At 42.3% G+C, this 12,938-nt stretch overlaps 1 protein-coding gene across 8 annotated transcripts in view; it reads left to right on the forward strand.

Moving 5' to 3' along the window:
• Positions 1–12,938, forward strand: part of SESN1 (sestrin 1) — a 48,579-nt gene that overhangs the window by 30,547 nt on the left and 5,094 nt on the right. For 2 of the 8 annotated variants that reach the window (XM_083433520.1, XM_083433521.1), the window contains exons 2-5: positions 6,654–6,719; positions 7,752–7,952; positions 10,159–10,341; positions 11,278–11,517. In XM_083433520.1, coding sequence (XP_083289646.1) covers positions 6,654–6,719; positions 7,752–7,952; positions 10,159–10,341; positions 11,278–11,517 — 690 coding nt within the window. Of the gene's footprint in view, positions 1–2,009; positions 2,582–2,637; positions 2,750–6,653; positions 6,720–7,751; positions 7,953–10,158; positions 10,342–11,277; positions 11,518–12,938 lie in introns of those variants that run through there. The other 6 variants (XM_083433522.1, XM_083433523.1, XM_083433524.1 and 3 more) reach the window with 5 other exon arrangements.

Consider the following 12,938-nt stretch of genomic DNA (forward strand, 5'->3'; position numbering starts at 1 on the left):
GTACATTGGATCCACCAGGTATGGCTTTGCATATCTGATCTTTCAGCGTCCACCGAAAAAAAGTCACTGGGGAGGGCGGAAGGTCAGAGCATTAGTGCCTATTATCTGTTTGTGAGTTGAAAGAAACTTATTCTAAATGAAGTTGTGGGTGTAAACCAAGTGTGGGGAACTTTTGGCCCTCCAGATGTTGCTGAACAACAACTCCCATCAGCCCTGGCAAACACAGCCAATGGACAGAGATAATGGGAGTTCTAGTTCAGCAATGTCTTGGAGGTCCAACAGTACCCCATATCTGATGTAGAGCTGTTTTGTAATGACAATACAGATTCTCTTTTTGCCTATGTGCACAATCAGATCAGGAAGCTGAAATGCGGAAGAAAAACCGAGGAGGTATAGGTTTTGCTTTAGGCAGCCAACCCTTCCTGTGAGTCCTTGCAGGAGCACTCCTGCCTTCAAGGGTGGCCCAGCTGGGCCTTGATTGCCCTGAGTAGGAGCCCTAACTGCCACAGGTGGCGGCCATGGAGATATCCAGCCGCACCTAGTTGAGTCAGGTATAAATAGTGCAGGGCAATGGGGTCAGGAGGGAGAGGATGATGGACCCAAACACTGCTGAGGCTTCCCACGGTTGGATCTGGTGTTATATGTGAGTGAAGGGCTGGTGGGGGAGTTGTTACTTTGGAAATTGTTCCATTGTTCCTTTGGGGTTACTTCATGGTGGTAGAGTGTTTTGTGTTACTGTGTAAGAAGGTTTAAGGAGGTTTATTATTGAAGGTTTAAGGAGGTTTACTGTTTGAGGGGTTTTGTTTTTGTTGCTCGTTAAGGCGTTTTTCCTGTTCTGTTCAAATAAAAATATATTTCCCCTCATATGTTAACTACCAAAGATCCTTTAAAGAACCTGTAGAATTAACTGGCAAAACAAAAGCCAGTACTCATGGCAGGATAGATGCCTTCCCCACCTATTTCCAAGATTCTTTATCACTAAACTGTGTTAGAGTAATATGTGAAGCAGTGTCCAACTCCCCTTAGCATCATTATATTTTTGTTGTTCAAGCAACAGTAGTTTGACTTCCTTTAATTACTGATTTATTTTGGTGTGTCAAATATGCATATGAACCATAAAGATATAGGCAACCCCCCTTTTTTTAAATCCACACGTGTTGAGACAATTTTTTGAGAGACAAGTAAAATAAAGAGCCCATTATCCTGTCACAGTTGAGAGCAATAACACTTTTTTTTTTGCAAGTTCAGCAATTTTCCTCCCTGAAGGGAGATATGTATTGTAAACACTGTGAACCAACTGTACACAAATCCCCACACGGAGTTAATGTGCTTTGTACAGAGCAAGTGAATACATGTTGAGTCAACTGAAAGCTTTGGCTTCTGCAACTTTATTTTTCTGTTTCCGTTCAGTTCTTGAAAAATAGTGCAAATTGACACGCGCTCACTCAGTCACAAGGACTGACAGAACATCTTTTTAACCTTAGTGAGGAGCTTTGGAGCCCCTGTTTGTAGGAATTTGAACATGAAGATGATGGAAGTTTGTGGAAATATGCAGACCAGTTGTTCCCCAGCAACAACTAGCATGTTGCATCATTTTCTGGCGTGACACAATTAGCAAGGAAAGCTGTGGCTGGAACGTGGGCAAAGGACTGGGAACTTTGAAATCAGGGCAGATCGGAGAGGGAGAGGACAATGCTGATGCCCAGTAAATCGCCTGAAGAAGCTAGCATAGCCTAAAGTGAACTGCACCTGTTGAACAGAGCCCTTTTCGTTTTGCAAGCCTTTCCTCAACTGGGAAGGGTCCAGTTTTTGAGAAGACTTGGTTCCCCTTCCCTGTTGTTGTGGTGGTAGTGGTGGTGGTGGTGGTTGTTATTGCCCTCCACCCAGCAGTATCCCTAAGCGTCTATTCCGTGGCAGGGAGGCATGCCAGACAGAGCCAGGCTTCGTAAGCGCTGCCAAGAGCGCTTTCTAAGATCATAAGCGAACTTTATTTGGAGAGTGGGAGGGGAGAGGGCTGGTGGTTGGCTCCAGGGCCTGTCGCTGCCTGCAGCTGGGATATTGTGCCTCGCCTTGTCAGCGCTAAAGAAAAAACGCGGCGGCTTCTTTATTATTATTATTTTTCTGCTTAAAGAGGGCGGTTGAGAAGGAAGTCTTGTGAGAGCAGGCGATGAAGGTCGGGGTCGCCGTCAGGAGCTCGCGGCCCGAGTCAGGGGGACGGGGCGTAAATCCACGTGCCGCTCTCCCCGGAGACCCTCGGCCCTTCGTTTTCGCCCCCCTTCCCAGGCGCTTTTGCCTGCCTGCGAGTCCCTCCGCTTCCCGGTCATTGGCGGGCAGCCGCCAAAGGGGGCGGGCTTTGCTGGGCTTGTTGTTTGTGCTGGGCCTGCCCGCCCACAGGCTGGCTTTTAAGCCTCGGCCTGCCGCCCTTGCTGAGGCGAGGAGGCGGTCGCGCGCTCTGAGCAGCACCACCAGCAGCAGCTCCTCCTCCCCGTGACCCGAGCTAGTAGGCATGCAGCTGGCCAGCACAGCCAACCGGACCTCGGGCTTCTGCTGCAACCACTGCGGAAGCCAGCAGTGCCGCAAGGTAAAAAAAGGGGGGAAGGGGGGGGGCTTGAACCAGCGGGATGCATCGGGAGGAGGGGACTCGCTTCGGGCTCGGAGGTGCTTTAGTCTGCTGCTTGTGAAGTAGAGTCGGCTCGCGCGCCGCTTGTTCGGCTGTCAGTCAACGGGAGTGAGAGCGAGCGAGCCTGAGGTAGATTCAGTTGTTTACGGAAAAGCTCCCAGCTTCAGGTGTTATTGCTGGCTTCGTCGGCGTCGCTTGTCATTTCGCCACCCCCACTTGCATGCTCTTAGGCTGGGTTGCAGAAAAAGCATGTAGGGGAAGAATAGCACCTTTTTTGAGGGGGGGGGGGGAAGATGCTGGAAGCGTTTCAGCGTTGTGAGGTTTGCCGTATTGGCGTGTTCTTGAAGGCTCATTTGGTCCTCCTGCTAAGAACCTAACAAAAGGTGACTGGCTTGTAAAAGATCCTCTTCTGTGGTTTCAACAGACCTGGGAAAGCAATTCTACATAGGGTCAAGGGCAATTATTTAAGTGCCATTGTTGTCTTTAAAAGTTGTTGGGTGTGCTTCGAAACTGGGTATTGCAGCCCATTTTAATGCTTAAATGTCGGAATTGTTTTGTTTGTATTGTTTGTTCATGGATGGCAATATTTCTCCCTTGAAAGCCTCCTGCAGCTCCTGCAGCTTTATTTTGGAAGGGCTCAGGTGTTTGGAGGACAAAGCTGGTTTTTGCTATGTGCATGTTCTAGAGTAGCACACAAAAGATTGTGATAATAGCTATGGGGTAGCCAACGTGGTGCTTCCCAGTTGATTCTGGATTAAAACTTTCATTATCCCTGATCAATGGTCATGATGCTTGAGACTGATAGAAGCTGAAGTCCAATAACAAGGTGGAGGGCACAGCACTGTCTACCCCTGCACTTATTTTTCAAATCCCAAACAAACTTGATCAACAAATGAAAAACCACTGTAATAGTCTGCAGTCTTTCCAAAACCACCTTCTAGTATAAAGTGTACTGCTCAAGTTCCCTTCTGTGGTTAGAATTTTTGGAGAATGTGGGGAAAACGTAGTAAAAGTGTTGATGGGGAAATTAAATGTGGAACTTCACATCGAACCACAATATCAGTTTATGAATCATAGTAACTAATGCTAGAATTTTCCAGTCTCCTGCATTCTTACATATCAGAAATATAACTTTGGAGACATCACAAGGATCTTAGTAGTACTTCTCTTAACTAAAAGTAATTATTTATGCATGACTGTAATTAAGAACATAAAAACATTATGAAAACAGGAGCTGAAATATTAGCAGTAAATTACAGTACAATTTTGACAGCATATTTGTTTCCTGCTTGGCAGGGGGTTGGACTCGATGGCCCTTGTGGTCTCTTCCAACTCTATGATAAGCAATTAAACCTACTTGATTTATGTCTGAACTTAGTTGGAATGTTTAACATTTATATACAGGCACTACAATATTTTCTCAGTTTCTAAAAAGTCCTCTGAAGGCATCGAGTGCCAAAATTGTAAATAACTAGCAAATAATTTAAACACCTGAAAGTGATGTAAGTTGTCAGTCATGAATCATAATGTTATTCAGAGACTAGGCTACAGTGGGAACAGTGTGTGTGGATAACATCTTTGACTAAGCAAAGAGAAGCTCGTTGACTGTCTACTTACTGCCCTGCAAGTAGCGAGAGGCATGCCATTTTTATGCACAAGAGGGACAAAAAGAATAGTATGCCTCTGAGTCTAGATAGCTCTCTTGGAGACAGTACCATTCTTGTCTCAAGCTGAAATGAAAACATGAATTTTCAGTGTGTATCAGTTTGTGTAGAGATGTCAAATACTTTAATGCAATGACTGCAATGCAATGCCTGTCATTGCATGAAAGTATAACTGGCAGCTGACATTAACAGTATCATGATCAGTGAGTTATTGTCTTCAAGTGACATTTGAGCAAGGCATGGAAGTTTTAACTTGCTCTCACGTAACTAAAGAGGTACAATACTGTGGTTTTATAAAACACACATTATTTCTGTACTGAAAAGTGAGAACAAGAGCATTGGAAATATCTACCCATGGTTGGAACCAAGGGCGGCTCCAACACCAAACTAGTTCAGTTTCAGTTTAACATAAGAAGAGCCTGCTAGATCAGGCCCATCTAGTTCAGCATCATGTTCTCACAGCAGCCAACCAGATGCCTGTGGGAGATCCACAGGCAGGACCTGAGGACCAAAGTGCATGTGCCTCCTGTGGTTTCCAGCAACTGGTATTCAGAAACATACTGCATCTGACCATGTGGGCCGAGTGTAGCCATCATGGCTAGTAGTCATTGGCAGCTCTTTCCTGAAGGAATTGTCTAATCCTCTTCTAAAGCTATTGAAGTTGATGGCCATTGCTTCCTCCTGTGGGAGCAAATTCCATAGTTGATGCATTGCGTGAAGTACTTTCTTTTATCTATACTGAATACTGAAGCATTCAGCTTCACTGGATGTCCACAACTTCTAGCATTATGAGAAATTGCTAAAGCAGTTAACATGCTTAGTGTTGGCTCCTTTGGGAAGAAGGATGGAGTAAACATGTGTGTGTGTGTGTGTGTGTGTGTGTGTGTGTCTGGAAGAACTTCCTGACAGTAAGAGCTGTTTGATTGAGAGTGGAATGGATTCCCTCAGAAGGTTGTGGACTCTCCTTCCTTGGAGGTTTTTGAGCAGAGGTTGGATGGCCAACTGTCAGGGAGTTTTAAGCTATGATTCCTGAATTGCAGGGGGTTACAGTAGATGGCCCTTGGGGGTGCCTTCCAACGCTACGGTTCTCTGATTCTAAGCCAGTAAGCAATATAATAATCAAATATAGTGTAAAGGAATCTTAGAAATACAAAAGAAATCAAATCTACATACCAAATAGAACTTAACTGTGTCTCAAAAAACCATGCAGACTAAAAAATACAATACAAGATATTAATAGTCAGGTACAAATATTTTTAAATGTTACCCTGAGCTGTAAAAAATGATGCCCAACTGCTCATCAGACCAACTGCTACAAACAGCAAAAAGAGCAAGGAAGCAGGGGAAGAGAAAGAAAATGGGGGAGGGCAGGAGAACAAAAGAAAAGACAAGATGAGGGGAGTTTCATCATCATCATCAATTTGGACACAGCTGGTTTCAGTCTTCCCCTTCTGATGTCAGCCCAAGGATAGTGCCTCTCCCTGTTCCCAAACTGCTCAGCATCTCCCAGAAGCAGGGGTTGAGCAGCACTCTTTGAATAAGTCTGTGGGCCTGGTGTTTCAGATAGGCCACAGCAGGTTTCAGTTTCCCCCCTTCTGACTATGTAGTCACACCACGCAACAATTGGCCCTGATATAGGTATGCAGATGGCTTTTTCTAATCACATTAATTGTAAAGGTATACGGCAAGTCCACTCACTAATTTTGTAATGCATGTTGTGGCCCTTGCCAAAGGTTCTTGCCAAATATTTTCCCACTGTCTGCTGACTTGTAGGATTCTAGTTGTGCACTGGAGTCTGTTGATTCTTTTAGTGAAAGTATTGTGGTAGATGTGTTTCAGATTGGCATGAAATTTCAATCTGAGAAATCATTGCTTGTTCTTTGTCATTTTTAAACAGTGAACATAAAAACACAGTTGCATATATTTTTGTGGTTAATGCATGTAACTCCCACACTCATGCAAAAACCTTCGATAAGATTACAGCTGTGTTGCTTCCTGAAAGATACTGACAGATTTCACATTCTGGTTTGCGGATGTGCAGAGAGGTACTTCAAAAGCCTTTAGTATCACTGACATTAGTCAACTGGCAGCTGTGAGCTGAACTCCTTGTTCTGGACACTTTGCCAAGTGCTTTATGCAAAACTAGCTTTGCAGTGAACCAGGTCTCATTGTTTTTAATGGCATCAGTATGGTATACTACTGTAAACAAGTGTGGCTTGTTATGAAGCACAGATAGAAAATTTCCACAGACAGCACTTCTGCAACAAGGACAGTTCTGTTGGTTTCAGTGGTGAATTCTTTCTTTCCCCTGAAACCACAGCTGAAATGTTTATAGCTAAAAGTTCAGATAGTGCAATTTTCTTTTCTAGGAACTTGGAATTAGGATCCCCAGACCACTGGGACAAGGACCAAGCAGATTCATCCCAGAGATGGAGGTGCGTGGTGATTTACGTTTTGCAAGTACACAGAGAACTTGTTACATTTTTTCGTGGTGGTGAATCTAGTATTGGCTAAGGAACAGCTGCAAAGTATTATTCACATGTCCACAGTAAATCATCAGGAGTTTGGCAAGAATTCTGCTGAATTAGAAAACAGTAATGTCCATGTGGAATTTTGATATTTAATGGCACACTCATACTAGCTTGTCTTAATAAACCCAGTGTTGTTTGGATACTAGGTAAGGATTAGCTTGCCCTTTAATTGTAGTGGACATGTATATTTGTTTAAATCTAATTAACCAGCATGTTTTTAGTGCATAGTGTGAGTGTATGAGAGAAGGTGAACAAGTGATCTTCCTGGGCTACCTCACACGCTGGCTGATATAAAACCTGGGTGGTAATAAGAGGCTTTATCAATGTGGCTTTGGTTAACATTACGCCTAGCTTAGTAGTCATAAACATGTTTCCCACAACAGCTAACTATTTAAATAGCTCAGCATTTTGGGGTACTACTGTTGCCTCTATAGGCTAGCATACTGCCCTTCAATAAATATATGTTCCCTGTCCACTTATCTCTGTTAAAAATTAATATAAAGCTTGAGGTTACAGGGAACCAGGCAGAGGGCTTTCTCAGTAGTGGTGCCCACCCTGTGAAACACCCTCCCATCAGATGTCAAGGAAATAAACAGCTATCAGACATCTGAAGGCAGCCCCATATCAGGAAATTTTTAATGTCTAATGATTTACAATTTTTATATATGGTATAAGCTGCCCAGAGTGGCTTAGGAAAGCCAGCCAGATGGGTGGGGTATAAATAATAAACATATTATTACACGTTATTGATCCAGCACACAATTTGCTATACTTGGGGATTCACTAAAGTCCTTCAGTTATGAGAAGCATCTCATTTGGTATATTAAGATTTAACAACTAATTTGGAGCTAGTAAATTTTAACAAATATTCATATTGGCTGCTATGTCTTTATTTCTTACAATGTTTTGCCACTATTCTTTTTCTAATTCAAACAGATTATCCAAGTGAGCGCTGAAGATACCCACATGCATGCTTTGTTTGCAGAGTCTTTCACCACTTTAGGGCATTTGGACAACATTGCCTTGGTGATGGTTTTCCACCCACAGTACCTGGAGAGCTTTTTAAAAACTCAGCATTATCTGTTGCAGATGGATGGCCCACTGCCTCTTCACTATCGACACTACATTGGTATCATGGTAGGTTAAACTATGAAACAGAAAGCAATGGCAGTATTTTGTACATCTTTTAAAGTTTCTATATCAGATATGGCTGTACTTAAGAGAAACTTAGTATCTTTGCAATCTCTTTGGCACTAAACTAAAAAACATGTATGCTCACCCATGCATTTTATTCTTGTGTGTATTTTAATAATTTAATTTTTGTTTCTTTAAAATGCTTAAGTGACTGTACAGTCAGAAAATTCTAAATTGAATGGTGTGTATAAAATATAAATGAAGTTTGTTAATTTTGTGGGAATTCTGTGTTCATACTGTGGCTAACCTGTAGCCCTTTGGTAATATTGAGCTCCAATTCCCATCAGCTCCAGCCAGCATGACCAATGGATGGTAATGATGTGATTTCAAGTCGAACAACATCAGGGGCCCACTGATTAGGCATCTCTTGTGCATGTTTGTTGTGTATATTAGTCAGAAAGTATGGGAACAAATGTGTTTAATTTTTGCAATCTGGAACACTTATTTCTAATATTTCTACTTATTACTCCGTTATAATTTTTCAGTGGCTAGAATGGCTAGAATAGCAGAGGAATTATTTAAGGTATTCTAGCTGGTAGTGGTCAGCGGAACAGGGTAGCTGCACTCACCTGACCTCCTGTTACCCGTTCCACTGCTGCTTACTGAGAGCTAGAGGTGGGAGTGACAAAGGCATGGTGCAAACACACGGATTGGCTCTACAAGTGCATTTGTACCTTGCTTCTGCCTCTCCCCTTCACCTCCTGGTGACCACCAGCAGCAAGGGTGACAGGAAGGTGAGGTGAGTGGCCTCATCCTGTCAGCTTCTACTTATTCTAGCAGTTCTGTTTGCCCTGAACAAATCTGATTGCAGCAGTGGGGGAAAGGTTTCACTAATCTAAATCTCCTCTCCAAGCTGCTATTAGTTCTTCCTAGAAAGTACCGTATTTTTCGCCCTATAGGACGCACTTTTCCCCCTCCAAAAATGAAGGGGAAATGTGTGTGCGTCCTATGGGGCGAATGCAGGCTTTCCCTGGAGCCTGGAGAGCGAGAGGGGTCGGTGCACACTGAACTTGGGAGTTCCCGCCGGGCTCCCAAGGCTTGCGGGCTTCGGGCAGCTCTCCACAAGCCTTCCTTGTTCCCCCCAAAAAAACTAGGTGCGCCCTATGGGCCGGTGCGCCCTATAGGACGAAAAATTTATAGGTTCCCCCCCTCCAAAGAAAACAAATGACTGAAATGCGCATAATTCAGGGCAAACAATAGTGAGGTTTTTTTTGGGGGGGGGGTAGATTTAGATTAGTGAAATAATGTAGGAGAGGAAAAAGTTTAAACAACTTCTTTCCGAGCACTTTTGCTGCAATCAAATTTTGCCTCATGGCTGCTTTTAAGCAAAATCTAAAATGGCAAGAGACCCAGTCACGCATCTTTTAATACTTTGTAGTTGGCTCATTTGTGACCAAATAATTTAAGACTGTCTGTTGAGGTTCTAGTATTATTGCTGCAGCTTTCCAGGAAATCTGTCGAACAAAGAGAATGACAGTTGTGGGAGGAAACATCTAATGATGGCTGTTGTTAAAACAGTGTTCAAGCTGTTTTCTCTAGCCTTCATGTATGAAAGGATTGGAGGAACTAGACTAACATAGCAGAAACAAAGTATCTCTGATATATTTAAGTTAAAATTATGGGCTGCAATCTTATATAATTTTACCTGGAACAAAGTGGCCCTTTTGTGCAAGGACGTCTTGTGTAAAATAATTTGCCCTTCCTCTTATACCCCCTCCCACCGCATGCCCCCTAAATGTGTTCTGGGGGCGTCCTCCAATCCTCTGGAGTAAATTGGGAGGGGGTTGCAAGGAGATAAGGGAGGAGGAGTTCTGTTGCTTGAGTATTTGTGTGGAAAGAACCATTTCATTGGATGCAACCAGTCAGTGGGACTTGATTCTGAGTACACTGGTTTATAAAGTGAATACATTTGTATATGGTAAAGAAATAAAAGTTGCTGCTGTACTGCTTTTGCCATATACAAAGCACATACAGAAATAAACCACTATGCAAACAAAATACATAAACATTGCTACACAGGCAGGTTTTTTGTTGTTGTTTCCCATTCTTGAGCATAGCTATACTCTGTAATTATCCATATTGATAGGCAAGGAACTTCCCTGCAGGGAATCTCTCAGTTTGATAGTTCTTGTGCTTGTTTTTCCTCCAGGCTGCAGCTAGGCACCAGTGCTCCTACTTGGTTAACGTCCATGTCAATTGCTTTCTTCATGTTGGGGGAGACCCTAAGTGGTTGAATGGTCTAGAGAATGCACCTCAAAAACTGCAGAATTTGGGTGAATTGAATAAAATCTTGGCGCACAGACCATGGCTCATTACCAAAGAACATATTGAAGTGAGTATTTTACTTATTTATTTACATATAAATACTATATATGTAAGCTCCCTTAATATTTTTATTTATTTTTTGATTTAGAGCTTTTCAAGCGTCTAGTATTTTAATCCATACCTTTTTAAATATTTGCTACCACATGCTGTGTCATAAGATGCTAAAACATTCAAATCATCTTAATAGAAACACAAGTGCTAAGTGTCTGTACTGAACAACATTCTTACTTGGAAATTCTATTTACTACTGGGATACCAGCTGGTTTTTTTTGGGGGGGGCATGGCATAGTACTAGGTACTTGCCAAGTCTTGATATATAGCTCTCAGATGGATGGGCACCATCCTTAAACTATGATTCATGTTGTTCGCATAGAGCACCTGATGCTGAAGGATCATTTAGGGACATGGTAGGTCCAAGTGCTCTTTCCTTTCCTTTCCTTTCCTTTCTTTCTTTTTCTCCTTTTTGAACCCTGAGATTAACTATCTAATGTTGATTTCCATTTGTCAAAACAAAACTGAATTATTATTTTTAACTAGCTCTCATTATACTAGACAGTATCATTTTAGTATACCAGTGACTAATTTGTCCCTGAACCACCTGACCTTAGATACTTTAAAAAGTAATCAGAAATTAGTGTTTAGAATCATTTGGTCTCCCTTTGCTTAGCTAGCATACATTTTTGTTTCAAAATTATCTAAACTACCTTCAACTTTGATAATAGAGCAATATCATGTATAAAGTTGCAGCGCTATAAAGTATTCACCTAGTTGAAAATCTTGCTCATGGGTATTCAGTCCCTGCATTTAGTAGGATCTTTCTGATAGAAAAGCATGAGTGTGTGCCATGCTGGAAACATCTGTGGCCTTATTGTATAATCAGATTTGTGAGGTAGCTATAAGCAAAGTTTCTAAGAGAACTTGTAAATCTTTTTTCCTCCTGAAGCAACTTCTGAAGACTGAAGAACATAGCTGGTCCCTGGCAGAACTGATCCATGCTGTAGTTCTCCTTACACATTATCATTCCCTTGCATCCTTCACGTTTGGCTGTGGAATCAACCCAGAAATTCACTGTGACGGTGGTCACACGTTCAGGCCACCTTCTGTCAGTGGCTACTGCATTTGTGATATTGCAAATGGAAATCATGGTGTGTATGAGACGCAGGGCCCAGCTGCAAATATTGCTGTAAGTATTTCACCTATATTAAGTAAGTTACATACATGAACATTTTTTCCAGCATTTCCACTGGTAGTGAAGTATATGTACATGAAAGTATATGAAAAATCCCAGTAGCACTTTTTTATTCATTGGGAGTGGGGGCACAAATCAGTGACTTTTCAAAGCAGCAAATGTATTTGTACTTGTATGAATGTAGAAACTGTATTTGTATTTTCTGAAGCAAACGCATCAGGGAAGCCCAGTCAGACCAAGGTCCCTAAATGTGGATAACGTACAGCAGGCATAGGCAAACTTGGCCCTCCAAATGTTTTGGGACTAAGACTCCCATCACCCCTAGCTAACAGGACCAGTGGTCAGGGATGATGGAGGTTGTAGTCCCAAAACATCTGGAGGGCCGAGTTTGCCTATGCCTGACGTACACACTTGATATGGAAAATACAAGTGTCAGTTCAAGAAATTTATTTGCCGTGAGAGGTGTGGAGCTGATCTGAGTTTCCCAAAATTGAACTGAAATTGTTCAAGTCCTCACTAATTTAATATGATGGTTTAGTTCAGGGGTCGGCAACCTAAGGCCCATGGGCCACAAGCAGCCGACAGGGGTCGTTTAACCAGCCCACGAGCTGCCTGCTTGGCGAGTCCCCATGGGCTGTGCTAAACCAGCACAGTGTGGGGACTCACTTCCGCAGCGCCGAAAATTGTGGGCGTGATCTGGCCCACGGAGGGATCTCCACTGGAGTGAACTGGCCCAAGGCAAAGTAAACCTTGCCAACCCCTGGTTTAGCTGGTCTAGTGACTTTTGCCATTGTCAAAAACAATGTGTCACTGAGAATTATTAAAAGGTTCCTAAGGTGAGAAACAGGCTTACCATGAAGCAGATTTCAACTCCCAAGAATGCACATACACTTTGTATGTATGTGTATTATTATTATTATTTATTAACAACAACACAATAATGTGAAAAGCCGTCCTAATGAATTTCAGTTATAAAAAACACATCACATTTCACAAGTGAGATGTTTAATCAGTAATGTTGCTATCTTTTGCGGGTGGGGGGTGAAGTACTAGCAGGAATAGAGCATTTGTTTTAATTATTCCTAACATCTTTTACATCAAACTACAGCCTGAGAACAAGGTGATAGACAGAAATTGGATGTTATGTCACTTATGTTGGATGTTATATCAACTAAATTTTCTTGTAGGTATGTGATGCCAATTTTAAATGTAGCTGTTGTGTTTTTTGTTAATAGCATTTTAAGAATGTGCAACCTTTTTTTGAAATAGCCATTTTTAAAGAACTTTAGATCTTTGGACAGCATTTTGCACAAGCTGCAGCTTTTGGACAAAACTTAATAGGATGTACTTCAGCTACTAATGCATCAAACACTGTAGTCAGGTATCCCTGTCCAGAAACAGCTATAACTGTTAAT

This window comes from Podarcis tiliguerta, assembly GCF_965153285.1.
Source record: "Podarcis tiliguerta genome assembly, chromosome: 3".
Lineage (NCBI taxonomy): Eukaryota > Metazoa > Chordata > Lepidosauria > Squamata > Lacertidae > Podarcis > Podarcis tiliguerta.